The 24,031-nt window shown below is 44.9% G+C and overlaps 1 protein-coding gene across 1 annotated transcript in view; it reads right to left on the bottom strand.

Annotated features, from left to right (window-relative positions):
- PARP1 (poly(ADP-ribose) polymerase 1) overlaps positions 1-24,031 on the bottom strand; it is a 244,306-nt gene that overhangs the window by 143,421 nt on the left and 76,854 nt on the right. The window contains exons 6-8 of the mRNA XM_033939243.1: positions 20,907-21,023; positions 16,657-16,833; positions 956-1,067 (exon numbers count right to left, since the gene is read on the bottom strand). Of these exons, the coding sequence (XP_033795134.1) occupies positions 956-1,067; positions 16,657-16,833; positions 20,907-21,023 (406 nt within the window). The remainder of the gene's footprint in view (positions 1-955; positions 1,068-16,656; positions 16,834-20,906; positions 21,024-24,031) is intronic.

Below are 24,031 nucleotides of genomic sequence, written 5' to 3'. Positions count from 1 at the left end.
AGAAAGTTATTTGAGGTTTCTCCGTATTCACGGCTATGTTCCACCCATAACTATTGCAAATATGGAATGAGTAATGTACAAACGAAACCCTAAGATTCAAGACTCTGCATGCAGTACAAACCCAGAGAAAAAAAACAAATACATTTCTTCCTGAACAGTGCAAAATATAGAAACATGACAGATAAAGGCCAAATGGCCCATCTAGTCTGCCCATTCGCAGTAACCATTATCTCTTTCTCTCTCTGAGAGATCCCATTTGCCTATCCCAGGCCCTTTTGAATTCAGACACAGTCTCTGTTTCCACCCATCTACCATCCTTTCTGTAAAAAAGTATTTTCTTAGATTACTCTGGAGCCTATCACCTCTTAACTTCATCCTATGCCCTCTCACTGCAGTTTCCTTCCAAATGAAAGAGACTCGACTCATGCACATTTACATTACGTAGTTATTTAAACGTCTCTATCATATCTCCCCTCTCCCGCCTTTCCTCCAAAATACACAGATTGAGATCTTTTAAGTCTGTCCCCATACACCTTATGATGAAGACCACATACTATTTTAGTAGCCTTCCTCTGGACCGACTCTATCCTTTTTATATCTTTTTGAAGGTGTACATGCATGGGTAAACATGCATGTATAGTGAACCACTGCACACAACAGCCAATGTTTGTACAGAAAGTTAACCTCCTCCTTATGCACAAATCATGACAACAAAAGTCATACCCAGTATCACAACAGCCAAGTTAAAAACATACATATGTGCATAAAAAAAGAACAGATTTAAAAACTTGTTATTACTCGGAGACCACAGGAGACCTCTCAGTAACTCTTTATCCCCTGTAGCACAGCATCACAATCATGTAATTTCAACTGGGAAAATGTTTCTCTCCAGTCACAATCAGTCATTCCCAATTTGACTCGACTGCCAAGAAGTGACAAGGATGTGGCTGTTTACCTGCTGGCATCGACTTCTCCAGCGCAGGAGCAGGCGCCACAGTGACTGGAAGGAACACTCTGTCCTGCCTCTTAAATTTGAATCTCTTGAGATATGGGATTTCATGGAAGGCCTGTGGAAAGAAGCAAAACATTTCTTTATTTGGATTTAACAACTGCCTTTTCATGAACAGATTCACCCAAACCACTTTACTATTACAGTGGTGCCTCACACAACGAACTTAATCCGTTCCAGGAGCAAGTTTGTTATGTGAAACGTTCGTTGTGTGAAACGCGTTTTCCCATAACAATACATGTTAAAAAAAATAATTCGTTCTGTAGCATAAAATATGCTAAGATGACATAAAAAAAGATAAATTTTTGGTTATTATTTTTATTTAGATACATCTAAAAACAAATTGTTTTTTAAAACAACACACATTTTTTAAATTTAAAGACAGACTAAGTAGAGTCTAATTTTACAGTGAGAGGGCAGAGTCTCAGCGGCAAAAACTGGGACTTAACTGTTCATTTTTTTTTTTTTTTTCTACCGTGTTTCCCCGATGATAAGGCAGGGCCATCAAATAAGACAGCCCCCCCTTTTTAGAAAAAAATGTAAAATAAGGCATCCCCCCGCAAATAAGCCACCCACCGATACCTGCGCTTACCCGAATCGGGTGGTACGGTGGGTGACTCCGTGTAGTCCCTGGCACCCCCGACACGATCGGGGCAAGAGGGAGCTCAAGCCCTCTTGCCCCCCCGACTCCCCGACACGATCGGGGCAAGAGGGAGCTCAAGCCCTCTTGCCCCCCCCCGACTCCCCGACACGATCGGGGCAAGAGGGAGCTCAAGCCCTCTTGCCCCCCCCCGACTCCCCGACACGATCGGGGCAAGAGGGAGCTCAAGCCCTCTTGCCCCCCCGACTCCCCGACACGATCGGGGCAAAAGGGAGCTCAAGCCCTCTTGCCCCCCCGACTCCCCGACACGATCGGGGCAAAAGGGAGCCCAAGCCCTCTTGCCCCGCCGATTCCCCAACTCCCCGACAATATCGGGCCAGGAGGGAGCCCAAGTCCTCCTGGCCACGGCGACCCCCTAACCCCACCCTGCACTACATTACGGGCAGGAGGGATCCCAGGCCCTCCTGCCCTCGACGCAAACCCCCCCTCCCCCCAACGACCGCCCCCCCCCAAGAACCTCCGACCGACCCCCAGCCGACCCGCGACCCCCCTGGCCGACCCCCACGACACCCCCAACCCCCTTCCCCGTACCTTTCTGTAGTTGGCCGGACAGACGGGAGCCAAACCCGCCTGTCCGGCAGGCAGCCATCGACGGAATGAGGCCGGATTGGCCCATCCGTCCCAAAGCTCCGCCTACTGGTGGGGCCTAAGGCGCCTGGGCCAATCAGAATAGGCCCGGGAGCCTTAGGTCCCTCCTGGGGGCAGGGCCTGAGGCACATGGTCGGGTTGGGCCCATGTGCCTCAGGCCCCGCCCCCAGGAGGGACCTAAGGCTCCCGGGCCTATTCTGATTGGCCCAGGCGCCTTAGGCCCCACCAGTAGGCGGAGCTTTGGGACGGATGGGCCAATCCGGCCTCATTCCGTCGATGGCTGCCTGCCGGACAGGCGGGTTTGGCTCCCGTCTGTCCGGCCAACTACAGAAAGGTACGGGGAAGGGGGTTGGGGGTGTCGTGGGGGTCGGCCAGGGGGGTCGCGGGTCGGCTGGGGGTCGGTCGGAGGTTCTTGGGGGGGGCGGTCGTTGGGGGGAGGGGGGGTTTGCGTCGAGGGCAGGAGGGCCTGGGATCCCTCCTGCCCGTAATGTAGTGCAGGGTGGGGTTAGGGGGTCGCCGTGGCCAGGAGGACTTGGGCTCCCTCCTGGCCCGATATTGTCGGGGAGTTGGGGAATCGGCGGGGCAAGAGGGCTTGGGCTCCCTTTTGCCCCGATCGTGTCGGGGAATCGGCGGGGCAAGAGGGCTTGGGCTCCCTTTTGCCCCGATCGTGTCGGGGAGTCGGGGGGGCAAGAGGGCTTGAGCTCCCTCTTGCCCCGGTCGTGTCGGGGAGGCGGGGGGGCAAGAGGGCTTGAGCTCCCTCTTGCCCCGATCGTGTCGGGGAGTCGGGGGGGCAAGAGGGAACCAGGCGGAGAGAGGGCAGTTAAGCGCAGTGCCTGCGCGGAAGGATGCAGCTCGGGCGACTTCGTTGTGTGAAACGAAGTTCGTTGTACGGATCAAGACATAAAGTTCGTTGTGCGCAGCGTTCGCTGTGCGAGGCGTCCGTTATGCGAGGCACCACTGTACTATGAATTATTTCTACAGTGCTACCAGACGTATGCAGCGCTGTAGAGTCACAAAGAAGAAGAAAACAGTCCCTGCTCAAAAGACAATGTTCTCCCCAGAAATTTATTCCAGCCGGGTGCCATGAAAAAGTAGCCGGGCGGGGTGGGGAAATTTGGTAGTGGGGAAAATTAAGGGCTCCTTTTACAAAGGTGCGTTAGGGCCTTAATGCGCGGAATAGCGCGTGCTAAAATGCTCCGCGTGCTAGCTGCTACCACTTCCTCTTGAGCAGGTGGTAGTTTTTCAGGTAGCATGCGCTAATCCGGTGCATGTGCTAAAAACACTAGCGTACCTTTGTAAAATGAGCCCTAAATGTGTACTATTTTTATTAGTTAATTATTATTGTTTTCCAATGCTCACTATGACTTCCTTTTTTAAGGTTTGACACTTGTGCCAGAATATTTTTATTAAATTTAAGAAGTATCCAATTCTAAAAGTGAATAATTAGATATTTGCCCTCTTTCAAATGGTAAGAGGTTTAAAAAAAGAGAAATGCGTTAATGAAGTCATTGGGTTCAATCTAGCCATTTATTTCAGCATGAATTTAAACAGCTAAAAAAAAAAAAAGATAAATATAGCTCATCCAGTCATACAAGAAACGGCTCTACAGCATCTCTAATAATGTTTTCATCACTAGGCACTAGGCTCCTTCCTGAGGTCTCACTGAGGATATGAAATAGATGCGATCCCCACTTCCACATAATTTATGAAGAAGTGTTACTGAGCCTTGAAGGAGACCTGTGTGATTACTCTACAGCAAAATAATAAAGTAGCAGATAAAGATCAAAGTGAGAGCTAGGACAAAACAGTTTAGGTAAAGATGCAGGTAATAATTAGCAATGTATTAAAAATATTTTATTTTTATTTGCTTATAATGTCATTTGAAAGCTGCTTGATGTTAATACAACTTTAATTTAATTATTTATAGTGGGGGGGGTGTGGTGGTGGTGGGACAACGCTTACGTCAACAGTAAAGTTAAATTAGGGTCATTAAATCCAGTGGCATATCTAGTATATATGACAGCCAGTGCTGATCATTTTTTTAAACCCTCCTCTATATAAAAAATATATTTTTAGTAATAATCCATGAGTCACACAACAAGGGTGCACCTAGCAAAAGGCAGCATCTTAAACACTGCAGTGAGCACTAGAACACCAACACATACATTGTAAAATTAAAGCCAGATCCTGCACAGTCAATTGATCCTGTACAGTCGATGCTAACAGAAAGCTATGTCCTTTTAATACACAAAGAACACAGATACACCCTCGCCCAATATGGAATAATCACAAACTAAAAATAGAAATATGTAGACAAAAGTTAAACTGAACCAAGAAACCAGACTCTGCATATAATGCAACCACAGAAACAGTCCCCTAATACTGTGCAAAATATAAAGACAGTAGATGTAAATTTGAAAAAACTGATACATAACAATCACCACTTTACAAATTAACAAATAGAAATAAAACAAATAATGAGAAATAAGAAAATACCATTTTCATTATAATAATTTAAAAATGGTCCCCACACATCCTTGAATTTCTTATAATATCCCTTCTGAACTGCCAACGCTCTTTCCATTTTAAACACATGACACACTGAATTCCACCAAAAGCAATAATTTAGCCTTGTACAATCTTTCCAGTTATATGTTATTTGTTGAATGGCAACCCCTGTCTATATCATTAACAGCTTATTATTATTTGCAGATATTTGAGGCTTAGCTCTCATCAACATGCCAAATATAATTGTGTCATATGATAAAGCTACATAATTTTCCATTAATTGATTTATTTGATCCCAAATAGAGATCCAAAAATTTTTAATGAATGGACAATAAAACAACAGATGATCTAAAGTTCCAGCTTCAAGGTTACAATGCCAACATCTATTAGACCTAGAGCAATCCAATTTTTGCAAACGAACAGGGGTCCAGAGTGCATATGGAATGGGGAGGGGGGAAGGGTTGGATTTTTATTAATATTACATATGAATGATAAGACAATATATTCCTGTGGTTTTTCTTTTGATGAATATGGATGTGGATGGGGGATGGGAGATATTTCTTTTTCTGTTGTATAATATGGTGGATTTTCAAGTGTTATTGTCTTATATATTGTTTAATATTTGGCTGTACACTTGTTATGAATTATAAAATGAATAAAGAAATTAAAAAAAAAAAGAAAATACCATTTTATTGGACTAATCCATTTTTCAATTAGCTTTCAGAGGCCAAATCTTTCTTCAAGACAGTACAGTATAAGCTGTTATGGTATCCTGTCCTGACTGAGAAAAGGGGTTTCATCCCAAAAAACTGCCTTATTTCCATTTCCTATGTATAAACTTTTCTCAATACAGTTACAATACTACTTGATTCTACATAAAGCAACAAAATTTTTTCTATCTTTTGTCGTTTCTGCTTTAATCATCTTCTCTTCTCTTCGTCGTTGACCGAGGCTTCGTGCCTCGCCGTCGACTGGAGCTTTGTGATTTAACGTCGCTTGGGGCTTTGTGCCCTTTGGTTGGCTGTGGCCTTGTGTCTCGAAGTCGACTGTGGCTTGGTGCTGCAACGTCGCTGGGGGCTTTATACCTCAGCATCGACGGGGGCTTAGTGCCTCGACGTCATCTGGGGCTCTGTGCCTCGGCGTCTCCGGCTCCTGTTCGAGAGGGTTCCCCGCTTTCTCTTCGGTTCATTCCGGGCAGCCGTGACGGAATCTTGTAGTACAGAGTTTGGTTTCCTGGAGGAGACTCTCTCCCTGCTCCGGCTCTATTGCTCCCGCCATGCGTCATCTCGCTTGGTGCAGAGTGTGGCTGGGGATCCGAACCTCCAGGATCGTCTCGCCACTTTTACTTGCGTGAGTACTGCGCTTCTTGAGGCCTCTCTTGCGGAGGCCTCTAACCGCCTCTCAGCACGCGACCGGTCCTTCGCCTTTTGGGACGCCTTCAGCTGAATCCCTTCTGCCTTGGTGGTTTGGACTCCTTCTCCGGAGGGGCCTCCGGATACCTTTCTTGTGTTATCTCGGCCTCCTTCACAGCAGCCGCAATAGCTGCAGCTTCGCCGGGTTATGGTCCAGCCGCCGGCTTCGGCGACTCCTGGCCGTCTTTTTGACGATTCTCGCATAGCCTCCGGGCTGCTCTCCTTCTGGGGATTCCCCTCCTCCCTTCGGGAGCGGTGTCTCCGTGTCTACGCACGTGTCTCTCTTCTTTCTATTCAGCGTTTGTCCTCACTCCCTTCCATGCAACATCTAGCATGTCTCTTTGCCCCTTCCATCCAGCCTCTGCCCTCTCTTTCTCTACCCCTTCCATCTACTGTCCACCCTCTCTCTGACCCTTGCATCCACTGTCCACCCTCTTTCTGAACCTTGCATCCAATGTCCAACCTCTCTGCCCTTCCTTTCCTATGACAGTCCATCCCTGGTGTTTCCATCTAGGGCAAGAACATGCACAAGGAAAAGATCCTTAAGGAACAACTTTGTTTGATACCAAAAAGAGACCCAAGAAAAGTATGATTAGTCACTCCTGTCCCCCAAAACACCACAAAAAAATATGTATTTTGTGCATGACATGCATAGTGACAACACATAAACCTAGAGGACTGGGTAAAAGGATTTTGCAGGCCCCATGAACCGCGCGGATCTCTACCTCACATCCTTAAATATTTGTTTACCTCAAGGGTGAGCGGGAACCGTGAGGTCTGCGGGTGTTAAAATGCCCTGCAGACCCCATGCCACAGAGATGTATGAGGTCTGTGTGATCCAGACAATCCTTATTTTACCCAGTCCCAGAGCAATTTTTTAAGCTATTTACCCAAATGCTATTTCCAGAAAAGGAAGGTTTAAATCTATGGGAATACTTATTTTCTTGGATGACTTTTTCAAAGAGAAAGTGCTCAGTGCTCTTAGTTTCATGATAAATGTGGTGTACCATTTATCGAAGAGAAAACATCCACAAACTTTTCATTGGCCTGAAGTTTTGAAAATAGCCCAGAGAAAACTCGATTTCTGTCATGGAACTACAACTCTACCTTCTTGCAGGACTTGGAAACAGCAGCTGTGCACATAGCCCACTTTGCGCAATCATTAACTCATACCAACATCTGTGCACAATGCACAGCATGAAAATCCCTGCACTTCAAAATCATACCATCATAGGAGCGTAGCATCTCTCATCCGATGATTTGCCAAGATTTTTTCCCTGTATTGTAAGAGATAGGATTTTTTTTTAACACACAAAAAACCACCTCTCTTCTGAGCTGCACACATTAAGCACTGCAGTTCAAATAGCAAACAGCACTGGAATCCAGTGAGAAAACTCTCTTTGCTACCCATAGATACATACAACTGATTAATAATGACTTGCCGTCCTGCCTTTTTTGGGGGTCGATGGGCATTTGCTGTGACTTAGGAAAGATCAGAGCATCTGACCCCCTTCCTGAGTCAGGAAATTAAAGTGGCAGAGTACAACTCGGATTCTGCTCCCTCTCAAGAAAAAAATGACGTTACAAACCGAGTAACAATCCAAGAGAGCAAAAACTAAACTTTCCTGAGGCAGAAACCCCCCACGTGGTCTTGATCACCCTGCTTGCCGGAACTGAAGGGAACTTGACACTTTTTTTTTTCTCCCAGAGGAGTCCCAGACTCACTGCAGCCACACGATCTGACGAGAAGAGGCATTATCAGCAGCTTTGTGGGAGGTGTTGTTTACACTCAACCCAGCAGGATTATTCTGCTTTCTGGAGACAGGGAAACATAACCAATCAGAGGACAGAACCTGGTTAAAGAAACAGCAAAATAGCTCAGTAACCCTCCTGAGCAAAACTGGAGGCAACCTGAGGAGTGCCCTTCAGATCAGCTTCTGATGTGCCGTCCCGTGCTTATAAATCGGCAGTGATTTGTATTTATTTCACAGGCAGCTGCCTTAGCCTGTAGCGAACTCATGCTTCAGGGCTCTAAGGTGTGCGTGCCGGCTTCCCTTCTCTCCCCACTCCCCCCCCCCCGAGACGTAACTTCCGGTTTCGGAGGGAAGAGAAGGGAAGCCGGCACGCACACCTTAGAGCCCCTAAGCATGAGTTTGCTACGGGCTAAGGCAGCTGCCTGTGAAATAAATACAAATTACTGCCGCGTCTCCAATAAATACAAATCACTGAGTTCACGTCTCCAAGCCGGTGAGAGGTGTTTTTTTTTTTTTTGTTTGTTTGTTTGTTTTTTTATGTTGAGCGGCGGCAGCAGCAGGATTCGCAATAGATGACAGCCGGGCGGTCATCTAAATTAGCCGGGCTTTGGAATAAAGCTTTGGAATAAGGCTTTGGAAAAAACACTGGAAGTACAATGGATTGATTGAGATGAAATTCGGAAACAACTTTTGGTAAGAATTTAGGATGAAAACGGAGGACCACCTTTTTCATGATAGAATACTATGAAAGTTGGGTCTGCAACTAATGCTTGTAGCTCACTGACTCTGCGAACAGATATGACAGCAATGAGGAAAACCACTTTCCGAGTGAGATATTTCAGATGAGTCGAAGATATTGGTTCAAATGGAGGCATCATCAATCAGCAAGAACCATATTGAGGTCCCAAACCACTGGAGGTGGTTTGAGAGGCAGTTTGACATTGAAAAGTCCAAAGGTTTCCCCTCCAAGGGCTGATGGAAAGCAGCAATTGCACTGAGATGGACTCGAATGGATGTTGATTTGAGGCCTGATTGAGATAAATGCAACAGGTAATCCAGAACTGAAGACAAGGAGGTAGATTGAGGCTCCTTGTGATGAAGGGTGCACCAAGCAGAAAATCTAGTCCATTTCTGGTTGTAACATTGCCTAGTAGTAGGCTTCCTGGAAGCCTCTAAAATGTCCTTGACAGATTGAGAGAACTGAAAATTGGCAGTTACGTTGAAAGGTATCAAGCCGTCAGGTGCAGAAACTGCAGATTGGGATGAAGCAGAGACCCCCGATTCTGTGTAAGCAGAGATGGAAAAACTGGTAAAAGTAGAGGCTCCCTGCTGCTGAGTTGAAGCAGAAGGGAGAACCAAGGTTGTCTGGGCCACCGAGGAGCTATCAGAATCATGGTGGTGTGTTTGTGTTTGATGAGTGTCTTGAGAATGAGAGGGAATGGAGGAAATGCATATAGAAACTGGTTTGTCCATTCCAGAAGAAAAGCATCTGCCTCGAGGCAGTGAGGAGAGTATATCCTGGAGCAAAACTGAGGAAGTTTGTTGTTGGGGGGAGACGCAAAGAGATCTATTTGAGAAGTTCCCCACTGAGAAAAAAATGTGATGGAGAAGCGACAAATTGAGTGTCCGTTCGTGAGGCTGTAGAAGACGACTCAATTTGGCAGCTAAAAAGTTTTTCTCTCCTTGAATGTAGATGACTTTCAGAAAGATATTGTACAGAACTGCCCAATTCCAAACTTTCTGAGCCTCCTGGCACAGGGGAAGAGATCCTGTTCCTCCCTGCTTGTTGACATAGTACATGGCTACTTGATTATCTGTATGAATGAGGACTACTTAGATCATGAAGAAGATACTGAAAAGCTTTGACAGCATTGCATATCGCTCTGAGTTCCAACAAATTTATATGACACCGACGATCTGTGCTGGACCAATGCCCATCGAAATGAGACTCACAAGCGTAAATCGAGGAATCTGTCGTGAGGACTTTCTGATGAGGGGGCGTTTGAAACAGTAAACTTCTGGAGAGATTGGAAGTGAGCATCCACTAGTGGAGAGACTGTCTCAATGAAGGAGTCACTGTAATGTGCTGAGAGAGTGAGTCGAAAGCCTGCGCCCACTGAGATGCCAAGGTCCACTGAGGAATTCTGAGGTGAAATCTGGCAAAAGGAGTCACATGAACTGTAGAGGCCATGTGACCTAGCAGAACCATCATGTGTCTCGCTGAGAGTGAAGTGAGGGATGATACTTTTTGACAAAGTTGAATGAGAGCATCCTGACGTTGTTGAGGAAGGAATGCTCTGAGTTGCAATCTCCCGTACAGCTCCAATGAACTGTAGAGTCTGAGAGGGCTGAAGCTGGGATTTTGGAAAGTTTATTTCGAACACTCTGAGAGATGATGCCAGGCCAAAAGGTAGCACTCTGTATTGAAAATGATGATTTCCCACTCGAAATCTGAGAAATTTGTGAGACGCTGGATGAATGGGAATGTGAGTGTAAACAACAGGAGAATAATCAACCACTTAATGTCTCAGCAATCTTGGAACTTTCAGATAGAGAGCTTGTATCTCCGGCAACATTGCTTCTTACTGTGGCTCTTGCTCCAGATAAAAACTGGTTGCTTAGATTGTTCTTTAGGAATAAAATGAAAAAATTTCTTGGACAAAAAATATTAATGTTTCCAGATTTGGCACGGGAAACCCAGAGGAGAAGGCGAGAGTTTCTTTTGTTGAAGCCAGGTGTTATATCTCTTGGTGGGACTTTTTTTCTACGACACCCTTGTAAATGTGTAATACAATACCATATGAAGAAATATGTATTCTTTGAACCATTCCAGTTGACAGTACGTACATCAGAGGGGTTTACCACTACAGTTTATCGGAAACCCATGGCCCGCAATACCCTTCTCCATTTCTCTAGCCACCATCCAGAAAAATTAAAACTGAATTTGCCTACTAGCCAGTACTTTAGGATTCGGAGGAATTGCTCCGAACTTACAGAATTCAAACGTCAGGCTGCATTGCTTGAGGATAGGTTTTTGGGAAGGGGGTACCCGGGGGGAGCTCTTAGGAAGGCGTACCTGAGATCTCGTTATGCCAATAGGGATTTGCTGATCAAAGAACAGGAAAGTAAAGATGAACAGGATCGCCTCGTATGTGTATTGCCTTTTTCAGGGGCAACAAAGTTGCTCATTGAAATCATGAGGAAGCATTGGCATATATTGAGGCTTCATAAATGTTTGCAGGAATTCCCCATGATTGCTTTTCAGCGGGGTAGAACCATTGGATAGATACTAAATTTTAAAAAATATCAAGAATATGAGATAACTGAAGTTGGATATCACCAAGCCTGTGGTAAATTCCAATGGTGTAAGAATACCATTGAGGGGGATTGGTGGGAAGCCCCAGGCAAACATATAAAGATTGAATCTAGATCCATCACTGACTGTAATAGTAGGGGGGTGGTTTATGTAATAATATGTCCCTGCGAATTATTATACGTAGGGAGAACCACCAGGCCAGTTAAAGTTCGCATATTAAATAGAAAAACTGAAGCTCCGATGGTCCAACATGTTATATAAAAATCACGAAGTATCCGAACTGAGGTGGAGAGTGATTGACAGCGTGAGTGAAGGGAGGGTGGGTGGTAATAGTGAGTCAGCTCTGAATGTGAAAGAACAACGGTGGATTCACCGTCTTAATACAGTGTATCCTGGAGGGTTGAACATGGATATAGAATGGCAAACGCTATTTTGATAAGGCCCGGTGTAGGTAGGGTTTGGTTCCCCTTTAAATCGGGAACATTAGCTGATAGGTTGAGGAGAGAAGGTAAGGGGGCTGGTCTTTTACCACAAGCCCTTTAAATAAAGCCATTGAAGACGCCGACGCCATCTTTGCGATTTAAAATTTGAGCGGGGTGGATGTTAGCGGTTTGGTAAGTAGGGAGGTAGTGTGTGATCTCTGAGTAGGACATTTACGTTGTACAATAGCACTGATAAATTTATCTGTTTTATACATAGTAAGGATCCCTGACGAAGCGGATGCGAAACATGTCGGGTCCTACCGCTGCACTAATAAAAAAGCTAAGTACAAACTGAAATGTAGAAAAAACAATAAGAAAAAGTGTTAAGACAGTGCTAAGTTTGCTTTTGAATAATTAATATGGGCCAGTGAGGATATTACACCTGTGAAGCTCCCCGTTTTGAGATTCAAAAGTAACGGATGGAGGAGGGTGGTTCTGAGGTCCAAAAGAAAGCAAATAATAATAAATAAAAAAAGTATAACTAGAAGGTCTGAAATGATATGATACAGGAGTAAAAGTAAGAAGCATATACTTGGAATTGGTTATTGAGAGATTGGTTGAGTTCCAAGTCTTGAGATATTAGCCTTCAATTGCTGGATATACAACTAAAATGCTGCAAGGCAGGTCTATTTTCAAATATTTTCAGTTAAAAACGAAGAACCCAATTTCCCCCTCAAGACCTTTTTGTTGGGTTTTGGGGTTTTTTTTCAATAAACTTTATTGCAAAAAAACAGCAAACAAAACAAGCAAACATAATTTTTCCAGTTTTATACACCCCCAACCTCCACTCCCCAACCCGCCCTTCAAGCAGTTACAAAAAAATAAGGGGGTAGCATCAGCAAAACACACCAATATAAATTACTTTGCTCTCCAAAGTAAATAAGGATCCCAAATCTTAGAATAAATACTTAAGGTATTATGTCGTAAAGCTGTTAATTTAGACATCAGCTGAAGATAATCCAACCGACGACATAATTCACCCACATCAGGAATACCCTGAGATCTCCAAGAAGAAGCTAAAGCCAAGCGAGCAGTCGTAAACACACAAGAAGCAAATTTCTGTTCATACTTCATAAAACCTGGCACTCCCACATTCAATAAACAACATTCCACACACACCACACAATGCTTCTTCAAAATACGCACTAATAAACTACCCACCAATTGCCAGTATTCTTTAACCAAAGAACAACCCCACCAAATATGCAAAAAATCCCCTCGCTCCCCAGTTTCTCCAACAACCATCTGTACCCCTCCCCAAAATCCGATGTAACCTAACAGGGGTCAAATACCACATATAATAAATCTTATACCCATTCTCTACATAGTTAATAGAAAGGGTCGGGGTAAAGAGACCCTTGTACACCACCTCCCAATTAAGAGACCCCCTACCATTAATAAGCACTCGCTCCCATGCCACTCGATAAGGATCCCAAGGATCCTCTCTATATAATAAAGCCTGATAAACTTTAGAAACCCCCCAGGTCCCGAACCAGCCTTAAAAGCCAGCTCCAGCTGTGTAGCACCCAACGAGATCTCCCAAAAAGCCTCTTTCAAAATAAAAGACCATAACCTAGTATATAAAAAAAGAGTCCCTCGCCTCCAAATCATACTCAGCTTGCAAATCCTCAAAAGAAACAAAATGCATATCATCCCAAATCTGTCCCAAAAACTGTAAGCCCAAACGAACCCAGCGCCCCGTAATCACCTCCTCTCGTGCTGCAGAAAAACTTGGCAATACCGACAGGGCCATCTGAGCAAAAAAAACGCCGCTCTGGAAAGATCTTCTTCCGAAGCTTATACCAAAGAGTAACAATCGTACGCAAAAAGGGATTGGGAGTCCGAAGCGCAGATCGCAAACGCTCCAAAGGCACCCAGGGTAATTTCCATAACGAAATCTGAGGCAAAAAATATTGCTCTACATATACCCAGGGTTTATTATCAAAAGACACTCATATGAGAATCTCCTGTAACAACGTCGCATAATAATACAATCGAAAATTGGGGACTCCCATCCCCCATTTGTTGGGTTTTTGAGTTATAATAAAAAAGTGAGGCTGCAGAAAGATTACAAATTTTAATTGCAATTACCGGTAATTATAATTAACATGTGGTATTTTAAAAGAAAATACAACAAACACATAATTTCTAAAATCAAGCATAAACCTGCACTAGCTTCCAAAACAAGGATCCTGCTGCTGCTTTTGGTGTTAAGAGTCAATGTTTTTAAATAACCTAATACAAATTAACTTGTCCTCTCTGGACACACTGAAGGAGACTGTTTAAGTCCTGGGGGGGCTCAAGCTCCCTCTGTACCCACAGGCCTGGCATCTATGGATACAAAGATGGATAGGAAAATGGCTGGAAAACCGAAAGCAGAGAGTGGGCATAAATGGGAAGTTCTCCGACTGGGAGAAAGTGACTAGTGGTGTACCCCAGGGCTCGGTACTTGGGCCGATCCTTTTTAATGTTTATATCAATGACCTGGAGGAAGGAACATCCAGTGAGATCATCAAGTTTGCAGACGATACAAAACTGTGCCGGGCAATCAGATCGCAGGAGGATAGAGAGGAACTCCAGAGCGACTTGTGTCGGTTAGAAACATGGGCGGAGAAATGGCAGATGAAGTTCAATGTGGAGAAATGCAAGGTAATGCATTTAGGCAATAAGAATAAGGAATACGAGTATATAATGTCAGGTGCAACTCTGGGGAAGAGTGAACAAGAAAAGGACCTGGGTATACTGATAGATAGGACCCTGAAGCCGTCGGCACAATGCGCGGCAGCGGCAAAGAAGGCAAATAGAATGTTGGGCATGATAAAGAAAGGAATCTCGAGTAGATCGGAGAAAGTTATAATGCCGCTTTATAGGGCAATGGTCAGACCGCACTTGGAATACTGCGTCCAACATTGGTCTCCCTACCTAAAGAAGGATATAAAACTGCTGGAGAGGGTGCAGAGACGAGCAACTAAACTAGTGAAGGGTATGGAGAAACTGGAATATGAGGATCGACTTAAAACACTGGGATTGTTCTCACTTGAGAAAAGGAGACTGCGTGGGGATATGATCGAGACCTTCAAAATACTGAAAGGAATCGACAAAATAGAGCAGAGAAGATTATTTACATTGTCCAATTTGACACGGACTAGAGGACATGAAATGAAGCTAAGGGGGGACAGATTCAGGACTAATGTCAGGAAGTTCTGCTTCACTCAGAGAGTGGTTGACACCTGGAATGCCCTCCCAGAGGAGATTATTGCGGAATCGACCGTCCTAGGCTTCAAGAGCAAACTAGATGCATATCTCCTTAAGAGAGGCATATAAAGATATGGTGGACTATAAATTACGCCAGGTGTACACCTGGCAGGGCCTCCGCGTGTGCGGATCGCCGGACTTGATGGACCGAAGGTCTGATCCGGAGATGGCAGTTCTTATGTTCTTATGGCATCTGATGACATTTTGACAGAGGTTAAGTACCTTCTTCCCCCACCCCCAGTTTTGTTTGGTTACATTTTTGTTACGCTGGTGAAACTATTTCTGCATGAAAAAGATTCCAGGTAAACTCAGATCCCACAAATTTCAAGCGCACGGCCATGAAAAATCTTGTTCTCTCAGGCTTTCCGCAGCTGGCATTGTGCTTTGTCAGGTAGAAACCGATGTTTCAGCCACCTCTGCAGTGTGACTTTGGCCTGACTGGGAACAGGGAAGTCCACCAAGCTGATTTTTGGCAGGAAAGCATGAAAAATTTTATTGGAATTTTGGAACGATTTGTAGCTTGCAGTGTTTTTCATGCCCTCACTTGGGGAAAAAACCCCTAAACAAACATAGTCTCCCTTACCAAACATTCCATCTTCCCACCTGGAAAGCTATTCTAAATAAAAAAGAGAGAAAAATTTGCAACTGCAAAGTGTGTCCTTAAAACTCTTCTTTAGCATTGGCCAATGGGAAGAGGTACCAACTTGTTTGGGTGATTTCCTGCTCGGCATGGTCAGGATCCAGTGCTGATGTGGATGTGCGCATTCCCCTTTCCCTTCTTCAACACTGTCTTCACTTTTTACTTTGCCAGCACTGCCTTGCAGCAATGCTTACAGCTGCGTCCCACCTTGATGACACAAGTTCCTATTTACGCAGAGCTGCACGTGGCTGAGGGAAGACCCCAGTGCAGGTCTGTAAGCATCACTGCTGAAGAAAAATGCCTGGAGGGGGTTGAGGGAGGGCAAGGGTCCAAGCAGATTCTGCTAGCAAGGGAAGATGGGAAGAAAGCACCATGGTGGACATTAAGGGAGGGAAAGGGGAACACAGCAAAGAAGCCAGATTGGCATTTTCAAGGCGATTAATGCGAGTTAAATATGCAGCCCTCTAAAAACCCTAAATATCTATAGGGCTTTTCTCTGCTCACAAGCCACTGTACTGGGAAGAGAACTAGAGGAGCATTCCACCTGCAGACCAATAGGCCCAGGGATTGCAATCCTGTTGGATCAAACCAGTGTCATCATCTATCAGAAACACAGTCCGTGATGATGCAAAGCTTTATAGTGAATCTCGGTCTCCACCATCTGCTGGCAGGGAGGCTCAACTCACTTGTCTGGACTGGTCTAGAGGGATAAAAAAATATTCATAGTGACAGTTCTGAAACTATTTGGAAATCTGGCTTTGGGGTTTCACTTGACTGAAGAGCAGCATTGAATGTATGTTTCAGAAAATAATTTTCTAAATAAATATCTTCAATGAAAGGAAAGCTCAAAAGACCAGAATTATTGGGTTAATGTACTCTCTCTTTCAAAGTGTTGTGGGGGATGCTTCCCTGGTAATCAGAAGAAACCTCTGTAAACAAAATGAATCGGGACCAAGCTAATATTGCTCTTCCTTCAGTACATTCCTAATGCCAAAAGCTGAAAATTTATTTCAAAGAGCCTCGGGACTCACCTTGGGGATGTCCCAGTCCGCCCGTTCAGGAGTCTGCGTTTTGACCACACACTTGGTCCAAGCACTGATGTTTCCTGTGCAGTAGTAGGCATCGTTCTTCAAGGCAAACTGCCCAAAGCACTTCCTGCAGGGAAGAAGACTCCCAAATGCCATTCCATCGGCCACCCGTTCCAAAATCTTTAGAAACAGAGGGGAAGATGAAAGAAGTGACAATTAAACTGTAAATCAATATGCTTTCCTTCATCAAATTACAAGCATGCCTTTCAAAACTATGGGGAGGAGGCCACCTCCCCCCAGTGGTTCCTCCTTTCTCTTTCAGCTCCAATAGGATTCTGGATTATAAACGTTCAATCTAACTTACCTAGAAATATCCCCGCCCCCCCAAATTATTTACCTGTTGCAGGTGTTCTCCATTCTCATATACCTGCCCACCTCTCCAAAGAATTGTTTTCTACTCATGCTGAGTAACTAAACTGAGCGCACAGGAGTAGGCAGAATTGACACGTGCACAGTGAAGCCACTCCAAAGTTTCCAGGGTGGTTGATCGCTGAATAGTCTTCCACTACAGGTAATTGAGGCCAGCAGCGTGCCTGATTTTAAGACAAAATGGGATTGTCACGTGGGATCTCTTCACAGAGAAAGGTACGAGAGGGTCATCGGTGTGGGCAGACTGGATGGGCCGTGGCTCTTATCTGCCGTCAGTTTCTATTCTATGCTGCAGTAGCATTTAACCAGTTAGAGCCAAACTGCCAAGTGGCTATTTTGAAGGTATTATGAGGTGGAGTTGGCAAATGGTCAATTCAGAACTTAACCAGCCAGGTTAACTGCATAAAAATCAGTACTATCTTTATGCAGAAACTCACAGCCGGTTAAGTGCTGAATCCGCTGAACAAGCGGCTGTGCATTAGCCAGCTCTACAGAAACCAGATATTCAATGTCGAAACTCAACATAGCCTGGCATTGAGCTTCTGGATTGAATCTAAATATTTAAACAAAGTCACTAAAGGCCTGAACAACTCCTCCCCGAAAAGGAAGGAGCCTCTAAGAGGAAATTTACTGAGCTTAGCCGACCAACCCCAAAGCCACAGGCCACTCCGAGGGCTATGGATTTGGCCAAAGCCCCAAAAAGATCATACATGGTATCCGAGATAAGAAGCACTGAGTTCAATCTTAACCACCTCCTGATCCACTCCTTGTACAGAATCAGCTCAGACCATTGGAAACAAGCTCGGGCTACCAAACCGCCGCCTCAACAGGCACATCATAACTCTGCTTAAGAAGAGACTCCATCTTATGATCCTGGGAGTCTCTCAAGGCTGAACTTCCTTCAACCGGCACCGTATATCTGCGCGATACCCAAAACCACGGCATCAACCACAGGAGACTTAAAGGTATCCCTTTCCCCATCAGGAATGGGATAGAGCAGGAATGGGATAGAGCCTGTTCATGGACTATGCCAGAGTCTTCCACTGTGCGTATACCACATCCCGAATATTCTGATGCACAGGAAAAAAATGGAAGGCCGACCGAATCCCTCAAAGCAGGGGGTCCACCACAAGCAGGGGTCTCTCGTTTCCTCATCAAAGCGCAAAACCAAAGAAATCTGAAGAATAAGCTCCTGTAGCTCTTCTCAGTGAAAAATGTGCACTGACACATTCTCGCCAACCAGCATCTCAGAAAAACAGACGCCCTCATCATCCGCCCTCCCCGAGAGGATCTTGGGGTCCAACAAAGGGTCCAAGTCCTCATTCGGTAAAAAAAAAAGTGTCTGCGAAGAAGAAATCCTTGTCCCAAAAAACACTTGGACAAAGACGGGAGGTGGGGGGGGACCGGGCAGGAGCCGACACTGAGGGGGGCTGAACAGGGGCAGACGTGAAAGGCAAACGCCCCCCCCCAAAAAAAAAAAAAAACAGAGCCCCCAGGGAAGAAACAGGACCGATACCTCCAAAAGTGCTCGATTCTATGAAAATGCACATTCACATATCATAATATGTCAAATGATATATTAGAAAATGAAGGAAAAAGGATCTTGTAGGTCCAAAACCACAGACTAGTTGACTGTCTATTGGTCATTAATGGAGTATAGTGTCTTTCACTGATCCTTAAAAACCTTCAAATAAATTTTTATTTTGTCTTTAAAATTTTCAATAAAATGTATAATCCTTTTCAGAAAAACTTTTTTTTTAAATATATTCAATTGTGAAAAAAACCTTTGTCTAAATGAACTTAAAGTTTATTTGTACAAAGGTTCTCACAATTTTCCTTCATTTTCTAACATATCATTTGATATCATATTAGGGTATGTGAATGTGCATTTTCATAGAATCAAGCACTTTTGGAGGTATCATGTTTGTAGTTTGCTTGTTCTTATTTGTTTTTTTGATAGTTTTTTGAAGAAATGGGACCCTCAGCCGCCTGTAAGTAAGCTTTGTACATGATTGAAACAAAATAAGGGGCAACACCCCCCCTCCCAGGCGACAAAGAAGCACTCACTGCATAAGCAGGAGAAGCATTAAAAACCTGTTCCTGTCTCTCTAAGACAGGAGGTCACCTAGGCCACAGGCAAAACGGCAGAGCTTCCCGCCAAAACCGAGGAAAAGCCCACTGAAAAATATCCCCCGAGGCCTGTAGCAGCAAAGAGGCCTGAACAGACCCAGCCGCTAATGCAGGAGAGCCAGCTGCAGCAGCTACAGTGGTAAGGGAGTCAGTCCCCAGCACTATCGGCAGTAAGGGAAACCTTATTTCCCTGACCGTCGGTGGCTGGGGAAATCGCTATGTGGGCAGTAAGGGAAGCCGACCAGTAGTACACGTGCGAAGGGGAACCCCACTCGCCAGCACCTGAAGCCAACAAGGTTTCAGCACTTTGTGCACACACCGGCCACACCAGCCAAGCGTCTGGAGCACAATAAGCACTTTTTAAGCTTGTTAAAAGTGCTCATTGCAAAAACCACCAGGAGGAAAACCAAAAGTTCCAGTTAGCAATAAAAAACCAATTGAAGCTAATATAAAGCTTCCTTTCAGACCAGCACTGCCTCAGATGTTGTGGTTTTTTTTTTTTTTTTTTCAAATACAACTTTAGTAAGCAATTGAGGAAACCCTACTGGCTTTCAAAGCTATATGCCTTGCCTGAACAGTGGCAAGGCTTACAGATTAGGCACCTCAGGCATCTCTAAGATAAAAAAAATTTAGGGGAGGTGGGGGAAATGAGGGGAGGGACTCAACCAGTCGAGTGTGGCACCCTCAAGGTCAGACAGACACCGAAAGGGTCCCCCAAGCTCAATTCAGCACCCACAACAGGGACAAGAAGGCCATTAATTTCTTAAAAGCAAGCAGCAGGCCTCTGTCCTCACGATGGTCCTGTTCTTCAATTCACAAAGCTGAATGCTGGTTTTAAGAATTTGAATTATCCAATGAATATACATGAGATCTATTTGCATGCACTGCTTTCAATGCATATTCACTGGGGAAATCCTAAAAACCCAACTGGATTCTGGCCCTCGAGGACCGGAGTTGCCCACCCCTGTCTTAGCCTCTGCAGCGTTTCCAGTTGACCTAGGGTGCAGAACCCAATTCAAGGATAAGACTGGGAACGTTCCACTTAGCAGCATGCAGCCAGCCCCCAAAAGTGAACACAAATGCAAGAGGTAGGGGTCAGTGAATGTTCACACTGTATTTGTTGATAAAATTCTTTTCAAAGTCTATATGGAATTTTCAGTTCTTCCTTACCCTAATGAGCTCTTAACAGAGAGGAAAGTGATATGAGACATTTCTAGTAAGTGGCAGCCTAGTGGTGGAGCTGCTGCCTCTGCATCCAGAGGTTGTGGGATCGAATCCCAGGGCTGCTCCTTGTGACCTTGGTCAAGTCACTTAATCCTCCATTGTCTCAGGTACAAAATAAGTTACTTGTATATATGTAAACCGCTTTGTGTAGACAAGTTCCAACCCCTTTCCCCTTTTCCTAAATAAGGAAAAATGCTACCAGCTACCTCTCAGAATGAGAGTGAGAGAATGAGACATGTGGGATTCCTTCCTGGTCATTTGAACTTCCACCAAAATGGCAACCAGGATTGAGATTTGACACCCTGAGCCTCCATGTCCTATATCTGAGCATATTTCCCATATTTTATATCCCCCATCCCCACCCCAGTCTGAATTCAGCCACTAGGTGCCACCCTTAACTAATAACTAGGACTAGCTTAACAAAAAGAGAATGAAATGAAAAAAGTCAGGATCAAGAGGCTACAGCTTACCGCCGACTCTCCTGATGGCACTTCCTGATCATTGGCCATCAGCAGTTCCTTTAGTTCATTGGTGGAACAGTTCTTCCTCAGCGATTCTTTTATTTTCCAGAGCCACTGTGACTGCTCCTGTTGAATTGAGATGAAATAGACACTGAAGGGCACTGTGCTCCTTTTCTATATCACTACCATACAATAAGGCTCATACTACACAAGGCTTGTAGCAGCTAAGACAAGCTGTTAGAGGCTTAGGTGTAATTAAAGGAAGATATATATTTTTTGTGGTAGAGGTATATATATTATAAACACAAACATAAAGCACAGTTATTTACCGTAACAGGTGTTATCCAGGGACAGCAGGCAGATATTCTCACACATGGGCGACAACATCCATAGAGCCCGGTACAGACACTTTAAAAGTGCATTGGCACTTTAACAAATTTAGAAAGTTTGCGATAGCCCGCACTGCGCATACGCGAATGCCTTCACGCCCAAGATCAGCGCGTGGCCCTTCATCTAAGAAGCCAACCAGGGGAGATTGGATAACACCTATGCTACAGACAAAGAAGAGACTCTGGACATGAGTTCAAAGATTACATTACATTAGAGATTTCTATTCCGCCATTACCTTGCGGTTCAAGGCGGATTACAAAAGAGTTATAAATGGTGGGTTACAATGGAAGATCATTGGTGAATTCAAGAGACGTTGAGGAGAAGAACAGGTAGTATCTGTGGGGCGGGAAGAAGGTGGGAGGAGGGAAGGTATTTGTGATGTTAACTGAGTGTTTCAGTGATTTCTTGAAGAGTATCGTTTTTATTTCTTTTCTGAATATCTTGTAGTCGGGAATGGTTATCAGTAGGTTGGAGATTTGGTTATCTAGTTTTGCTGCTTGTGTTGCTAGGAGGCCATCATACGGTTTTTTCCGTTTGACTTCTTTGATTAGAAGGTGTGTGAAAGGGGGGGTGTTTTTCTATGTCTGATTGACATAGTTTGGTTGAAGCGGTTGTTTAGGTAGATTGGGCTGTCTCCGTTTAAAGATTTAAATAGCATGCAGTAGAATTTAAATAGTATTCTTTCTTCACAAGATACTTCCTCAATTGCAGAACAGTACTCAGAGATGTTGAAAACCCTTCAACTTACAAGAGGGGATATATTTGTGATATGCAGGATACTGTTTCATGAGATGCTTCAAATAGCATGAGAAATTGTAGTTAACAGCTTTATTAGCCAACATGAAATTTTGGTAGAGTCTTCGACCAAATCGGTCCATAGTACAGCCCTCCCTACTATGAGGAACCAACTCATAAACTATGGATGGATTCGATTTTTTCAGAGTAGACTCCACGACGAGAGACTAATGAGGGAGCTGAGGTTTATCAAATCCCAGAAGAGATATCTTGTAGAGAAAATCCAATTTTCTAGGAGCCACCGGTACCGAGAGAGGCGATTCCAAATTTTTGTAAAAAGTCTCTCTTAAGATCCCATGCAAAGGGAGCTTGAGCATGTCCTTAGGAGGATGATCGTAATCCAAGGTTTCGAGAAACTCTTCACTGTATTTAGAATCATCCTCCAACTTCACAGAAAGATCCTTTCCCATTTGTCGTATAAATCTAGTAAAGGAAAGTTTTTTGATGGGAGAAGCAGCTCTAGCAGGAGAATGCCTTGGAGACTTCGATGCAGGAGAATCATCAGCATTGGAAGTAGAAGGTGATGGATCAGGGTCAGAGTCATCCTGCAAATCAGATCCCTGTAGCAGAGAAGGAGAACGATGCTTCGACTGGTGTCGGGGTCTCAGAATGTTTTCTCTTTCGAGACACCGTCCCAAAATTCATGCCGCTTCTGTCAGAATGTCTGGAAGAGGACGTATGACGATGAGCAGATGGGGACCAGAGCTTGGAAGACCGATGCTTTTATGCCGGAGTGGGAGGACTAGATCGACATCGCGAGTCCTTGGAATGCTCCGATGGAACATTGATGGTCCTGGCAATATTAGGCTCAGGCTGGACCGGTACCGGAGGAGTCAGTGTCGGGAGCAGCAACTGAAATTGGTTCCCGAGCTTCTCTCGAAGCAAAGCATCTAGCATCTGCCACAAAGTAAGCACCAGTACAAGGGGCTTTGTTATCGGTATCACAGCTGCTGCGACACATTCTGGAGATGACGAAGCACCCCTCGACAATGGAACTGATCGCTGCAGGGACTTACGGTTGGTCAGCATGAATTGGCTCGATGCCTTTATGACCTGTGCCCCTGGAAGGGAAGGGGATGGGTTCTTAGCTGGCTTACCCAAAGGCGCGATGACCGGTGTCGATGTCTTCGATGCTGGTGACTTACCATAGATAGTGTCGTTGGTGCATCTCCCTCCATGCCGACACTGAAGAGTTTTTCCTCTTGGAGAACACGATTCTTGATGGTACACTTCTGCAGGGAAGAGCAGCGTTTACAAGTTTTGAACATGGTGTTCGGGACCCAAATACTGCAGGCACCAGCTATGAGGGACCACACTTTTTAAATCCCGTCAGTGGGCGACATCGACGGGAACACCGCCCCAGCAAAATCAAACTCAATGACTGAGATGTGAAAGAAGGCCCTGCTGAAGAGAATCCCCGCGGACGGCAAAAAAAAAAAAAAAAAAGAAAATATAGAAATTGTTTTATTTTTTAAAACTTTCAGATAAACTAAAAAAGAAACAAGAAAGATGAAAAAAACACGAGAGTGGGAAGGCAAGCGATTGAAAAATGTGACTTCAATGCTCTGCAGAAAAAACAGAACTGAGGGGCTTCTTGTCGATGTCTGGCGGGAAGGCACTCGCACTTGCGCAGTGCGGGCTATTGCGAACTTTCTAAATTTGTTAAATGGCGGTAGGACAACAGGGCGGGGAGACAGGGTGCAGAGCCTGGGAGGGAGGGGGGCTGGGTGCAGAGTCTGACACGGGTTGGGAGGGAAGGAGGGCCGAGTGAAGAGCCTGAAAGGGGTTGGGAGGGAAGGGGGGCCAGGTGAAGAGCCTGACAGGGGTTGGGAGGGAAGAGGGCCGGGCGCAGTGCATGACAGGGGAGGGAGGGAAGGAGGCCCAGTCGGTGGAGGCTGCCGTGAGAATTCACAGGAGCCAGTCAAAAAGCAGCTCAGTGCCGTGCAGGA

This window comes from Geotrypetes seraphini, chromosome 3, assembly GCF_902459505.1.
Source record: "Geotrypetes seraphini chromosome 3, aGeoSer1.1, whole genome shotgun sequence".
In the NCBI taxonomy this organism is placed as follows: domain Eukaryota; kingdom Metazoa; phylum Chordata; class Amphibia; order Gymnophiona; family Dermophiidae; genus Geotrypetes; species Geotrypetes seraphini.
This window is presented reverse-complemented; position numbering and strand designations above follow the sequence as displayed.